Raw genomic sequence first — 14,919 nt, 5'->3', positions numbered from 1 at the left:
TGTCCTGGTTCCACTGATGATAGCAAATGACGCTGGAGGTGCTCACAGGACTGGAGGAGATGTCCAGCGGTCCGCCCCTCAAGCTGACATCACTTCTCCCCTATACCCACGGTCAGGGCCGCCATCAGGGGGGTACATCAGGGAGATGCACTTAAAGGAACTAAAAAGCTGTCCAATAAATCAGTGCAAAATAGAGCATTGCTTTCTTAAAAAAGTAGAAATCTACATATCTCTCTGCCATTGAAAATCAAGAAGATAAAGTTTTATTCCCTCATCTTAGAATAGTGGGTAGATCCACTGTTCCAAGTTCATGGACATTCTCTGCTTGGAATTTAAGAGGGATGATCTGTTTTTTTTTCCAACAGCCCCACAAAATCTTGTAAGTTCTGTTGGCATCTAACACAAGTTCCTGTGAAAGTGACAATTGTTGTATTTAAAGCTACACCCAGTCAACAGCGGACACAACCTACCTGCTCCATATACTTTTACAGTATTGAGCAGGTAGGTTGTGTCTGCTGTTGACTGGGGTGATGAAAAAATACAGTTTTTCATCTAGGCGTTGTAGCACAATAGCCCACCCTAGTAGTATGCCAGTTTACCCAGTATAACTTTTGTCAATAAAATAGTGATCTAAAAAACCTTGCCTGTGATACCAGAGAGGAATTTGCAGACTCTTATGCCCCGTACACACGATCGGGCTTTTGCCCGGCCAAACTCGCATCGGAATTCCGACGGAATTCCATCAGAGTAAATAAAAATATGTTCTCTATCTAAACTCCGATGGAATTCCTCTGAATATCCGATGGAAAAACTCAGATGGGGCATTCACACAGTCGGAATTTCTGATGGAAAAAGTCAGTCTGAAATTCCGATCGTGTGTACGGGGATTAGTTGCCTTCAACATACAGAAAGCCTCATATTAAAAAAAGCTAACAGTAAGAAGTATCTCCCAATCGCTAGTGAGATACACGTGCCATGGCAATTTGAAGATTGGTGATACAGGAAGTACAGAAAAGGGGGTCGTACAGCACAGCCTTGCATGAGTACACTACTAGTGAACCTGCGGTGTGCTCGCTGGAGTTTGGCTGCACTGGATTGCAGAAAATTCAGATTAGGGTAAACTGAGTGGACTTTTTGAAACCCTGTCACTCTGCTCTCTCCTCCTATTGACATGGCCCCTTGCCCCCCTACTTGGTCAACTTAATTTACTTACACTGCTTTAACTTAAAGCGGAGTTCCACCTAAAAATGGAACTTCCGCTTAACCCACTCCTCGCCCCCTTACATGCCACATTTGGCATGTAATTTTTTTGGGGTGGGAGTGGGGGCTTCAGGAGAAGGGGACTTCTTGTCCCACTTCCTCCCTCCGCCGAGGGGCTGGAAAGGCGATTAGCTTAATCGCCTTTTCACAGCCCCTCCCTGTAGGCGAGCGCCTGTCCAATCGGACGGCGCCGCGCCGCTCGCGCATGTGCACTGCCGCTCGCGCATGCGCAGTGGGTGTCCGGCCCTGAAGCCGAAAGCTGTCACTGCCGGGTGCCCACACTAAGAATGAAGACGCCGGCCGGCGAGGGGGGGCGAGGAGCAGGGCCCCGGCCGGCGCGTCGCTGGAGCCGTGGAGCAGGTAAGTGTCTGTTTATTAAAAGCCAGCAGCTACACTTTTTGTAGCTGCTGACTTTTAATAACTTAAAAAAAAGGTGGAAACCCCCTTTAAAAAGTAAATGTAATTGTGCATTAATTATTACAGAACTGAATTTATATGTCAACAGCATGGGAAATCTTCCAGCGGAGACACATATTTTTTTGTGACAAGGAGGAGATTTCCCTCATATCCTCACACTTTCTGTTGAGTCTACAGATGAGGAAGTGAAGAGAAATCTCCCCAATGAAATACAGATGGGTAAAAAAAATAAAAAAATACCGACAGTAGTTTTAACCAGGGCTTTTTTTCAGGTGGAACTTGGTGGAACTCAGTTCCACCACCTCTGGCTCAGACCCTTTGGTGCCTGCTCAATCACTTGTAAGGGGAGGAATTTTGTGGGGCTGTGGTTAAGTTCCAGCACCTATTGTTTTAGAAAAAAAGCCCTTGTTTTAACCCTCTCCTATTCTGTCTAATCTTAAAAAAAAATGTTTTGTCCTAAGATATATTAAGGTATCAGTATTCATAATACTGTTATCTAGCATTACTGTCCTTGCTACACACCAGCTATGTTCACGTTTTTTTACTGTTATGATTTGCCGAGAGAAAATAATCTTTAGAATTCAATATGCTTATTAACCTTATTGAAAGGAAGCAAACTCCTGTCTTTATATCTCTTTAGCTGTCACTTTACACAATGATGCCCATTACACACAGTGACGGTGCCTAATAAATTACATTTGTTATTTTTCAGTCATCTTGTCTAGTTGTATGTGATTGATGATGTACAGTGCAGTGAGGTGACATGCCAAAGCATTTGCTTCAAACTTCCTATTGTCTACAGGAATTTACTCAAAAAAAAAAAAAAAAAAAAAACACTGGTTAATGATAGTCTCACAAAAAGTACAGAGAACTTCACCATGGAGATAAAAGTAGTATGTCAGATAGTGCATATACATTTTTGAGGGTGTGCCACAAACCCGCAATGCCAGAGGCGTAGCTTGAAGCTAGTGAGCCAGATGCAAAAGTTGACCTGGGCTTATGAGTTTTAAGTTCCCAGAGTTCCTCCTTACATCAGAGGACAGGGACCCCTGGCAGGTCACTTGGCAGAGCTCCTTTCCTCTCCTTTCTGACTTGTGAAATTCTCTGGTGAGAATGGCAGTGTAGTTGCAGTAGGCAGTGCAGATCATGGCTGACTGGCTGTGTTGTAAAGGAATGTGATTTGAGCCCTGCAGAGGAGGAACAGTATAGAGTGCTGTAATGGGAAATTAGCTCAGCAGCCGGGCATAGCATCAAGGGCAGAGGGGGTTGTTCAGTGGGCTTTGGGGGGGCAACCTAGATCGGGGGGAGCCACGTGACACAAAATCTGGAGCCTGCAGCCCCTCAGAGGCCCCTCAGGAAGTGTTAAGGGATTTGTTTTAGCAATTTCTGACTTTTTCTCTGTCAGTGTTGGCAGGTTTTGGGGGAAGGTCACCTCCCAGAGATGTGCGTCTTTTCCCCAGTTGTCAGGGAAGTTGGGTAAGCGAACATCCCCAGGTGGGGGGGGGGGGGTACAGAGAATCCCAGCTGGTGACTAGGAGACACTGAGTGGCATCTTACCTAACCAGTGACATCAGTCCCATTGTGGCTATAGGACAGAACTCTCCTCCTCTTCCCACCATGCGCTCAGTTACCATTCCATGTTGCCAGCACACAGCACAGATGCTTTCCCATCCTGGGCTGTTCTCACCCTGTTTTCTTCTCCATTCATGAAATGTATCACAGCTTTTTCCCAGCTAATGAGAACGGAGCTGGAAGCCCAGTACTGGAGAGTGGCGGTAGGGCCCTAGGGCAGATCAGAGCTGGACTTTGTGGAGCATATGATAATATTAAAGGGAGGCTGCAGGACCTCCCTGGAGCTAGGGACGGGGTTGTGATTGTGACCCCTGCAACCCCTTATGCTACGCCCATGCTCTATGCTATGGTCACATTAGCTGCAGCTGTTTGTGTGTTGCCATAAACTCAGCAGAAATAGCGACCCTGGATGCACACTGTCTGCGTTCAGGGTTGGTCAGAGGCTCTATTAGCACATACCCACCCAGATGATCCTTATGTTTCCTTGCTCTGTGCACCCACCCCAAAGCACCTTACCCCATGTTGATGAGGACAAGGGTCTCTTCCTGACAACCCTAACCGGTGACTGCCTGGGTCTGCAGGCGGGGAGCTTATTGTAATCTGGAAGCTCCCTTTAACAAGGGGACACCCAGATCCCGCCCCCTCCTATGTGAATGGGTATCGGGTACATCATACCCCTACTCATTCACCAAAAAAGTCGTGAAAAGTAAAAAAAAAAACAAGAGGCAGTTTTTGACAATTCCTTTATTAATAAAATAGCTCTGAGCCACCATCTCTTCCGGTGTTGTCTCTCCCGGTGTCGTCTCTCCCGGTGTTCTTGTCTTCTTCCGCCGCCATTTTCTCCCCGAGCTGTCATCTCCTGGTGTCGTCTTTTTCATCCTCTTCCTCCTCCTCGCCACCTTCTTTTTCTTCTTCTTCCCCTTTGCGTTGTCGCCGCTGCCGTCTTCTTCTTTTTCCTCGCCACCCGTGTAACGGCACTGGTGAACGGGAGCGAACCACAACTGCGGTAGCAAGGATTTCAATGCTCTTCTCTATGTGAGAATTCAGTATTAGGCCCCAGGCGTCACTCCACACAAACAGGAGTTTGGGGGTTCTCTACATCATCTCTCTCTCACATAAAGATAGGCGTTGAGCTACGGAGCTTGGACGCATTACAACATGCGACCAGAGCTTAGCGTTTAAAATGATAGTATGTACTAAAAGATTGCAATGCACAACTACTGTATGCCAGCGGCTATCAGTATTACATAGCGTCGTGCATTAGGCAACTAAGGGAGAAGGTATGAAATACATCAACCCTTAGCATAGGAAAGTTTAGGCGAACATGTTCTGCAACTTAGGGCATAGGCCCATAAAGAAGTAGTACTTATGTCAAGCTCGTAGTAAATAGGCGGTGTAGCGACAACTAATAATTGCATCTAGGAGGCAATATAGCTCAGGTACTTTGAGAGTACACGTAGTAAATAGAAGTTGTTGCGACAACTAATAATTGCATAAGAGTGACAACAATAGTTGCATTTGAGAGGCAATTATAGCTGAGAAAATTTGGAAGTAAATGTCCCTTTAAGATATTCCTTAGAAATGAGCCATAGGCACAGCAGTATATCCCACATAGTATGTTGATATCCACAAAGCATATTAAGTAACAACAAATGTATTAGATGGAACACAAGCAGCAGATCTTCTTATGGCACTACAAGTGACACAATAGCTACTTATCCGTTTGCAGGCTTCAGTGTAGGAAGTAGGGATTCCATGGTGTAAGGTGTTCAGCAAGGAAGGCCTCAAGGTTGACCCCAGCAATAGCTCTCTCTTGTGTTGTAGTAGGTGCAACAGCACCAAAGTAGTAGTTGTTGCCTGGAGTGATGTATCAGCATGGGGAGCGATGGCAATCTAGGGATTTCAGGGAGCTGTAGGTTGGTTGTAGCCTAGCCGGCTACGGCCGACAATAATCGAACAAGGTTCCTGTTTCAAATGTATGCCTTTACAGGCATGAAAGCAGGTGCAGATGCACTGAATTCAAGCAAACCGCCGTGAGTAGCGGCGCACTTCCGCGTTCCAAGCTGGAACGCACCACGGTGCCCGGCGATGACGTCATCGCGCGAGCGCCGTATGCGTTCCAGCATGGCACGCATTATGGCGCCGAAAGTGCCTGTCACTAAAGGAAGTAACAGGCGAGCGGAGCGCCTGTTACACCCCGTTGTTTACCCGCAAAAAAAAAATGGTCTTGTCGCGAAGCTGTCTTCCTCCGTTGTTATGTTCCCTGCTGTCTGGTGCCCCTTATATAGGCATGGGGCGTGGCCATCCAATGATGTCACCCAGAGAGCCCGCCCTTTCAACGGGAAAAAAGTCCCCGACCCTTTCCAAAAATGCACCAGCCGCAAAACGCATTGATGTGAACAAGTATCAAAGGAAACCATGTTAAATGGACTGTAGTGCGTTTTTGCAAACTGAAAAACGCACTAAAAATGCACGTAGGGTAAAACTCCATGGTGGAAAGGTCACACCTAGGACCTCTGTGAGGGATTCCCGATTCCTAAGCCTAAGTGTACAGATACTTTAAAATGACTGAAAATGTAAGATTGAAGAGGAAACTAGTACCATAAAAATGTCAATTATGAGCACAAGAATGTTTCAAAAGAGCACACATGAGTATTTAATATGCAAACAGAATATAATGGAATTGGCTAAATCTAGGCGCAAACAATTGTTGACACTCACGCAATTTATAACATACCTAAGTTCACTTTTATGGATCTCAACAATTTTCCTTTCCAGCTTTTGTGACTGCTTAGGGAATATCTTGAAGTCACAGATGTAATTATCAGGATGTTCGTCAGGATCATAATCACCGATCTCAGCTGCAAAGGTAATATTCAGTTATTACAAGGCTTATGGAAAGATTATAATAATTTCTTACAAGGTTTACTTGATTCGTTTCTGACACAGGTCATAATGTTAATTACTGCAGGCAGCAGATGACATAGGGTAGAAAGTGCTTGGATCTGGACATATCCCTGGACTAAGACCACAGGCGCTACAGTTCACCTTCTGCATTTCCTTAACCCCTAAATACACAAGCATCAATAGAATTGTTAACAAAACCAGCTGAAAGTCAACCGTTTGGCACACTAGGCATAAGGCTGTTATCCCTATTGTGAGAGGGTTGCAAACAATTTTTCCTGCTACATTATATACAGCCTGTCCGTAACATCGGAGGTGGTATGTTTACAAAAGGGGACCAAAAATATCGGACCCACCTCTCAAAACAGGAGCATTGTGAGAATTAGAGAAGAATGTGTGTCAGTCCTTGTTACAATGTTGAAATACTGTGAAGCAATACCAAGTTAACCAATCAAATCATGGATCAAAGCAAGGAAACTGAAGTGTGGCTATCTCTGAGAAACTATTCAAGTTACCACTCTATGAGTTAAATTAATTCTGCAGCGGACTGACCATTGAGGCACCTGGGCACTGCCCGAGGGCCCCATACCACTAGGGGGCCCCATCAGGGTTGCCAGGCTCAGTAAAACCAGGGACAGTATGTAAAAATCTGTGTTTTGTTTTTACATCTGTCCTTGATATGTCCAAAACCGACATGCTTTTGATGTGAAAATCCCGAGATTTTAGCTGCCCTGCCTCTGCACTGCTTCCTGGCTTGGTGGCCATCTGTAAGCCTGGGGGCCCCATAATCTTCTATTGCCCGGGGGCCCCATGAGTTGTCAGTCCGCCCCTGGCAGCTGGAGACCACAGATATTAAGATATACTTCCCCATATTTATCCCTTGCATTTTACAGTGGGACAGCTCTTTTGGTATATGAAGGAATATGCTTTATATTTCAATTTAAAGACATAAATACTTAAAGTGGATGTAAACCCTCCATACACCCAGTGAAGTGAGCAGCCTCAGATGATACACAGAGATTAATCAAATCTCCCTACATAGGTTTTATATATCTGCTGTATTCACATGTATATACTGTTTAAAAAGTTAAGATCCTGTTAGGAGATTTTCTCTTCCTGGTTAACACAGAGTGTGATGTCTGGCCATACAGCCAAGATAGCTAACATTGCTGATTGGAGGAAAGGCACACACTCCCTCTCCTCATAGGCTGAGATTCTCAGAGCTGTTTTGTAATAGGAGCTGCTCTCTGCTACTCTATTTTAGCAACCTCCTTTGACAAAAGATTCAGGCTACTTTTGTCTAAAAAGTCAAAATATATGTCAGGAGTTCTCAGGCTGATTACAGAGGAACCGTTCAAAAGAGAGCTATAAGACTTAGCTCATTGAAAAGAGATACCAAATATTGCAGATATATGTGCCCAGCTCAAATTTCATAACTTGGGTTTACATCCACTTTAAAGGAAACAATCACACACTTGAACAGTGGGTTTCCCATCATCCTAGCTACAATTTGCTCCAGGCTGCACGTTACGCTAATCCAGATCAGATAATAAAACCCAACACTCCATTTCCCTTATCTACCTCATCTCCAGTATGAATTATTCTAGTTGCATACGAAAACATTAAAAAGCCATTAAAGATATAAAAGTGCCAACAGTGTATAACAGATAGAAAACTGCGTAGAATTGTAAAATGAGATACAGCGGGTAAAATAAGCATTTTTCCAGGTAAATATATTTCTAAAGGTGCTATTGACATGAAATGTTCACCACATGTTGGTAACAATCCATACAATCCATACATACAGTACAAATAAGTTCAGATATTAATTTGTGCGTAATAAAAAGTAATGACACAGGGAAAAGGTATTGAACACGTGAAGAATGGGAGGTGAAAACAATCATGGTTCAGTTTCAACTGATGGCCTATAAAAAGGTGTCTCATTACCAAGGTGTCCCACAAGAAACATCTCATGATGGGTAAAAGCAAAGAGGTCTCTCAAGACCTTTGCAATCTTATTGTTGCAAAACATACTAATGGCATTGGTTACAGAAGGATTTCTAAACTTCTGAATGTTCAAGTGAGCACTGTTGGTGCCATAATACAGAAGTAGAAAGAACATAATTTCACTATAAACCGGCCACAAAAAGGTGCTCCTCGCAAGCATTCTGACAGAGGAGTGAAAGGAATTATCAGAAGAGTTGTCCAAGAGCCAAAGACCACTTGTGACAAATTTCAGAAAGACCTGGAATTAGCAGGTTCAACTGTTTTAAAGAAGACCATAAGTAATGCACTCAATCACCATGGCCTGTATGCATGCTCACCACACAAAACTCCATTGCTGAAGAAAAAGCATGTTGAAGCTTGTTTAACCTTCCCAGCGGTATTCCTGAGAGAGGCGCGGGGTGAATTTTCATTACCAAAAGCGGTAACCCCCGAGCCACACTTGGGACTGTATTGCAGCATCCTGGTACAGGTTACTTACCTTGTCCCCAGGATCCTGCGATGTCCCCCCGCTGTGTCCTTCGCCGGATCCTCCACCCAATGTATTACTGTTCCGGGCTTTGTTCCCTGCGAGCATTGTGACGCATGGGGGCGGAGCCAGGCGGTAAATTCAAAGAGTACATAACACACTGTAGTCTAAGATTACATTACTGTATCAAATATTTTTTTTTTAACAATCAGGTTTTCTTTATTGAAAGGATAAATGATTAAACAACGAAAGAAACAAAAAAAATTCGGCTGACACAGCCTATTGACATGACAATACAATCAACTGACATGCACAAATGATCTACAACAAGAGAATATGGGTAGCATAGGATACCATAAATGTATATAAAAAGTGTACTTCGGGAGGGGTTCAGCCAGTACACGCTAGGAACTAATTAAGTGTCAACAAGGGGATGGTGGATGCACTTGGTATGCGGGAGGCCAGGCCCATGGCCAGTGGCATCAAGACAGTACACAAAAATAGGATATCCCCCACTTATGGCGATGTCCACACCTTATCAAACTTCCAGGGGCATCCTCTGCTTATATATAGTACGTCAACTTGTAGAGCGGCAGTGCAACATTGATCATAGCTAACCAGGAGGACACAGACGGCGGGTCAGGAGAGGACCACTTACAAATAATCGATTTCTTCGCATAAAACAGTAAATAGTAAATAAGCAGTTTACTGTGGTGAGACCTTTGGTCATCATCCCGAATCCCCAGAAGGGCCAGCTCTGGTGACAGGGGGAGTGACAGATCTAATTTCAGATTGACCAGGTCAAATATCTTCTTCCAAAAGGCCTGTATCTTGGGGCAATCCCAAAGCATGTGAGGAGAGTACCCAACTGGACCAGGCAGCATGAGCAATGGGATCCTTTTCTGGGTAGATTTTGTGTATAGTATACCCTATGCAGCAGTTTAGTTTGTATTAATTTGTCTTGTGAAGAAATAACGAGCTTAGGGCAATCCTCCAATGTTTCCACCCAGTCCTCCCTATCCAGGGATGGTATATCAATCTTCCAGTGATCCCAGAGTCTCTCTAATTTAGGCGAGTCAGTCCTGAGCAGTGTCCCATACAGTACAGAGAGCGGTTTCTCTCTGGAAACTGGTAACTGGAGCGAAGGCCTAGTAGGAAACTGAGCCCTGGACGCATGTTGAAGCTGGAGGTATCTAAAGAACATCCGAACGGGCAGGCGAAAAGCACGGCGAAGCTGAGCATAGGTCAGCAGCACGCCATCTGGCATTATATCACGTAGGGTTTTAACACCATACCTGGCCCAGACTTGGGGGTCAGAAATAGTTTTAAAATGTGCCGTATCAAATCATTTTACATCCCTTTTGTCCCTAGTGCTTTGTCCAGTGCCTTGCCTGCAATTTTATATTATATATACTGTTCTTTCTGCCTGGAAACTTGAGAATGTCTATGACATCCAAAAAGTGTCCCTCTACGTCAAAAGCAGTTTGAAAACAGCAATAGTAAATTAGAATCACTTGCAGAATTGAGCGACAGTGATTCGTGGGGAAATTCGTCCTCAAACACTGAAAGTGATGACAGCCACAATTCTGTGACTGGGAAAATTTCTGTGTTTTTGATTTGATTACATTATTGAATGCATTGTATTATTATTATATTATTATTTTTGATAATTATTTATAGTTATTTAATATAGTATAATTTATGATATCCTGTTTCAAACTTTACCAGATGCTGTAGAGATCGTGGGGATTTGATACACTATTTATTGAGATACACTTATATTAGAAAAAGGTTATCGATACTCTTAATAGGGTCTTCCAGGTCCAGATTCCAGAGGACCCTAAACATTGCTTACTAGGTATTCTGGACATTCTCCCAATAGAAGACATTCCTAGACAGGCTATTGCCAGGGCTCTCTTTCAGGCCCGTAAAATGATTCTGAGGCACTGGAAATCTACAGAATCTCCCACAGTGCAAGAATGGATTACTCAAATGGGTAATATCATCCGACTAGAGAAGCTTATTTATCAACACAGGAGCAAACAAGGCAAAATTGACAAATTGTAGTCCCACTGGCTAGGTGTACCGGGTTTAGCCCCGGTGGACCTGGTTTTGGACTGAATATTTTAGCAATTGGCAGAATACTTACAAAGAAATTTAAAGATCCCATAATGATGATTGTACAGCAGTACTATATGATGTCTAATGATGCTTTATTTGAATGTATAGGTGAGAGGCATATCACTATGTGAAATGTGTTGTAAAATGCATTGACTTACGTACTTATTTTGCTCTGGAACATGTACTTTTTTTTTACTTATGCTTAATAAAAACATTTTTGTTTGAGAAAAAAAAGAATGGCCCAGCCAATCACCTGACTTGAATCCAATAGATCTATAGAAAGAAGTAAAGATCTGAGTTCATAGAAGGGGCCAATGGAACCTTCAAAATTTTAAGACTGTGTGGAAAAACGGGCCAAAATCAGACCTGAGCAATGCATGGGACCTGTTTCTCCATACAGGAGGCATCTTGAAGCTGTCTATACCAACAAAGGATTTTGTACAAAGTATTAAATACATTTCAGTTAGTGTGTTCAATACTTTATTCCATTTTATTACACATAACTTAATTTCTGAACTTATTTGTTTTGGTTTCTTTCTATATGTATGGACTGCATGGGTTGTTACCGACATGTAATGAAAATGTCACGTCAATAGCACCTTTAGAAATATATTTACCTAGAAAATTGGTGATGTGTTCAATACTTTTTTTACCTGCTTTTTTTTTTTATTTATCCATCACTTCCATACCATCAGTGTCACACATTCAACTGCCATTTCTAATGCCCCGTACACACCATCACTTTATGTGATGAAAAAAAATTACGTTTTTAAAAACGTCACTTTAATTGACTGTGTGTGGGGGAAAACGTCGTTTTATGTCTTGTAAAAAACGACAAAAAAAAATTGAAGCATGCTTCAATTTTATGTGTCGTTTTTCAAAAGTGCACTTTTTACTTTACAGAAATTGACCGTGTGTAGCAAAAAACGTTGTTTTGTAAGACGTTTTTTCATCCACGCATGCCCAGAAGCTACTTCAATGGTAAAACGTGGTGGAACGTAACCTCACTTTGCAAGAACATTGTGAGAAAAACGATGGTGTGTAGGCAACTTCGTCTTTGAAAATTGAAGTTTCAAAAACGTCATTTTTTACTTCACAGAAAGTGTCGTTTTTTTTCATCACATAAAGTGATGGTGTGTACGCGGCATAAGCCTCCTTTAGCACACTACAAAGAAAAAAACATGTCCAATACTTTGAGACAACTTTTTACATACATGCAATTGAATGTTATGTAAGATATGAACTGGAGGGCAATATCATGGAGCATAATAACACTACACAAGAGATTGTACTTACCTTGAACTATACAAGCACCCAGGAAAGCAGCATCAGCAAAGGAGCATAAAAGGCGTCCATGGAAAATATCCCTCTTAATTTGTAGGTACAGAAGATACCTATAAGTCAAGCAAAACCAATATTTTTAAAATTTTTGTTTGCATGCATTATTATGATAATGTTGTCTTTCTATATTTGTTAAAGGAACTTGTCATGATAGATATATGGGTTATGCCATTTCTGACCGTCTGGAAGTTACAGTATATTAGTAGATTACCAAACAAACATTTGTATAAAAAGTCTTATCAGTACAAAATTGTGTTTTCTTCTAACATTCAATTTTGGAATGAATGTATTTTTCTGAAAAAAAAGTCACAACCACTGTTCGAAATTACTTAATTTGTAACAGAAAAAAATTCCATCCTGCATCCTCAAATTTTCTCATCACTGGAGTCGAAAACAACTATCATTTAACCCCATGTATAATTGGATAATTGAGTGAATGTTCTGAAAACAAAAATTCCTAATGAAATCTCTTTACCAACCATACTTTCACCTTGTCGCAAGTTTTACCCAACAAATCTACCCTAATAATCTCATTTAGTATAAGCCAGAGCTTCTACATTTTCTGACTGTGCCTAATACTGTCAAGGATCCTTTAAACCTCTTTTCATGGCAAACAAGGAGCCCCTGACATTCGACTGAAGCCTCGTACACACGACCGAGGAACTCGACAGGTGAAACACATAGTTTTCCTCGTCGAGTTCCTTGTCAGGCTGTCGAGGAACTCGACAAGCCAATTTTCTCCATTTCCGTCACGGAAATAGAGAACATGCTCTCTTTTTGGCTCGTCGAGTTTCTCGACAGTTTCCTCGACGAAAATGTACACACGATCGGTTTCCTCGGCAAAAAAATATCTCCCAGCATGTTTCTTGTTTCTCGTGTGTACGAGGCCTTAGACACATGGTTGAGGTCCAAATTGGACTGCATAGTGTGATTTTTCAACCCTCTCCACTGGAGAGTATTTTATTCCAACTCATCCACTCCCAATCAATCACAAGAATGTATTGGGTTCTTATGCAATGTAAACCATCCAGGCTTACCAGCCTAGGGACCAGTGAAATAGGTATAAATATTCCTAACATATTTATACACAGCTGGCAGGAATTTCCTAGCCCATACTTCAGCACAGTCCTATCTGCAGGAGATACATTTACAAATCAAAGTACTTTACCTGTACTCATCTATTTAAAGCGGGGGTTCACCCGTACATAACACTTTTTCCCCTTAGATTGATGCTCGTTTTGTCTAGGGGAATCGGCTAGTTGTTTTAAAATATGAGCTGTACTTACCGTTTACGAGATGCATCTTCTCCGCCGCTTCCGGTTATGGGCTGCGGGACTGGGCGTTCCTATTTTGATTGACAGTCTTCCGAGAGGCTTCCGACGGTCGCATCCATCGCGTCACGATTTTCCGAAAGAAACCGAACGTCGGTGCGCAGGCGCAGTATAGAGCCGCACCGACGTTCGGCTTCTTTCGGCTACTAGTGACGCGATGGATGCGACCGTCGGAAGCCTCTCGAAAGACTGTCAATCAAGAAGGAACGCCCGCTCCCGAAGACCCATACCCGGAAGCGACGGAGAAGATGCATCTCGAAAACGGTAAGTACAACTCATATTTTAAAACAACTAGCCGATTCCCCTAGACAAAACGAGCATCCATCTAAGGGGAAAAATTGTTTTATGGGTGAACTCCTGCTTTAACATGAGTAAAAGAAACACACATATCTGTCATCAATTGCAAAAATCGTCGAAGACATTTGACAAATATAAACCCTTCTACTCACATCAATGACTGATTTTACATTGCAGAATGTTGTCATCCCCATTGTATGGGGATGTATGTTGTCCACAATTATGCAATTTAGGTATCTTTGGCAATCTGGATCTTAGGGCCAGATTCACGTACAATAGCGCCGGTGTAACGTAACCCGTTTACGATACACCGCCGCAAGTTTCCAGTTTTAGTGCCCGATCCACAAAGCACTTACCTGGAAACTTGCGTTGGTGTATCGTAAAAAGACGTCCGGCGCAAGGCGGGCCAATTCAAATGGGCGTGTGCCATTTAAATTAGGCGCGCTCCCACGCCGGACCTACTGCGCATGCTCCGTTTCGCAATTCCCGTCGTGCTTTTCGCGCAGTGACGTCATTTTTTAGAACGGCGACGCGCGTAGCGTAATTCCGTATTCCCGGGCGGCTTACGCAAACGACGTTCATTTTGAAATTTCGACGCAGGAACGACGGCCATACTTTATACAGCAATACGATTGCTGTGTAAAGTTAAGGCACCAAAAACGACGACTAACTTTGCGACGGGAAACTAGACTAGCGGCGACGTAGCGAACGCGAAAATCCATCGTGGATCGCCGCAACTCCTAATTTGCATACCCAACGCTGGTTTATGACGCAAACTCCCCCCAGCGGCGGCCGCGGTACTGCATCCTAAGATCCGACAGTGTAAAACAATTACACCTGTCGGATCTTATGGATATCTATGCGTAACTGATTCTATGAATCAGTCGCATAGATAGAAACAGAGATACGACGGCGTATCAGGAGATACGCCGTCGTATCTCTTTTGTGAATCTGGCCCTTAATACTTAGACTTTTTTTTTTTTTAGGTCTGCTCCTTTTTTATACCTCGAAAGCAATAGTGCTGAATTGGACATCCAGTATCTGGACATGACTAGTTATTGTTTTGCCCCTTCACCGCTCCAAAGATGCTGCGTGCAGGATTTTTTTTTAACTTCCCACCAGCGCATCACCTAAGTGCTTTCACACTGAGACTGCAGGGGAGCCATTTTTCAGGCGCTTTGCAGGTGCTATATTTAGCCCAAA

At 43.0% G+C, this 14,919-nt stretch overlaps 1 protein-coding gene across 2 annotated transcripts in view; it reads right to left on the bottom strand.

The window, feature by feature from the left end:
* The window catches only part of FRMD3 (FERM domain containing 3), a 289,794-nt gene that overhangs the window by 73,321 nt on the left and 201,554 nt on the right, over positions 1-14,919 (bottom strand). For both annotated transcript variants that reach the window (XM_040355603.1, XM_040355606.1), the window contains 2 exons: positions 12,044-12,141; positions 5,987-6,110 (listed from right to left, as the gene is read on the bottom strand). In XM_040355603.1, coding sequence (XP_040211537.1) covers positions 5,987-6,110; positions 12,044-12,141 — 222 coding nt within the window. The remainder of the gene's footprint in view (positions 1-5,986; positions 6,111-12,043; positions 12,142-14,919) is intronic.

Source organism: Rana temporaria, chromosome 1 (genome assembly GCF_905171775.1).
Source record: "Rana temporaria chromosome 1, aRanTem1.1, whole genome shotgun sequence".
NCBI classification, from domain to species: Eukaryota; Metazoa; Chordata; class Amphibia; order Anura; family Ranidae; genus Rana; species Rana temporaria.
The sequence above is the reverse complement of the archived record's forward strand: the minus strand, read 5'-3'. Positions and strand labels throughout refer to the sequence as shown.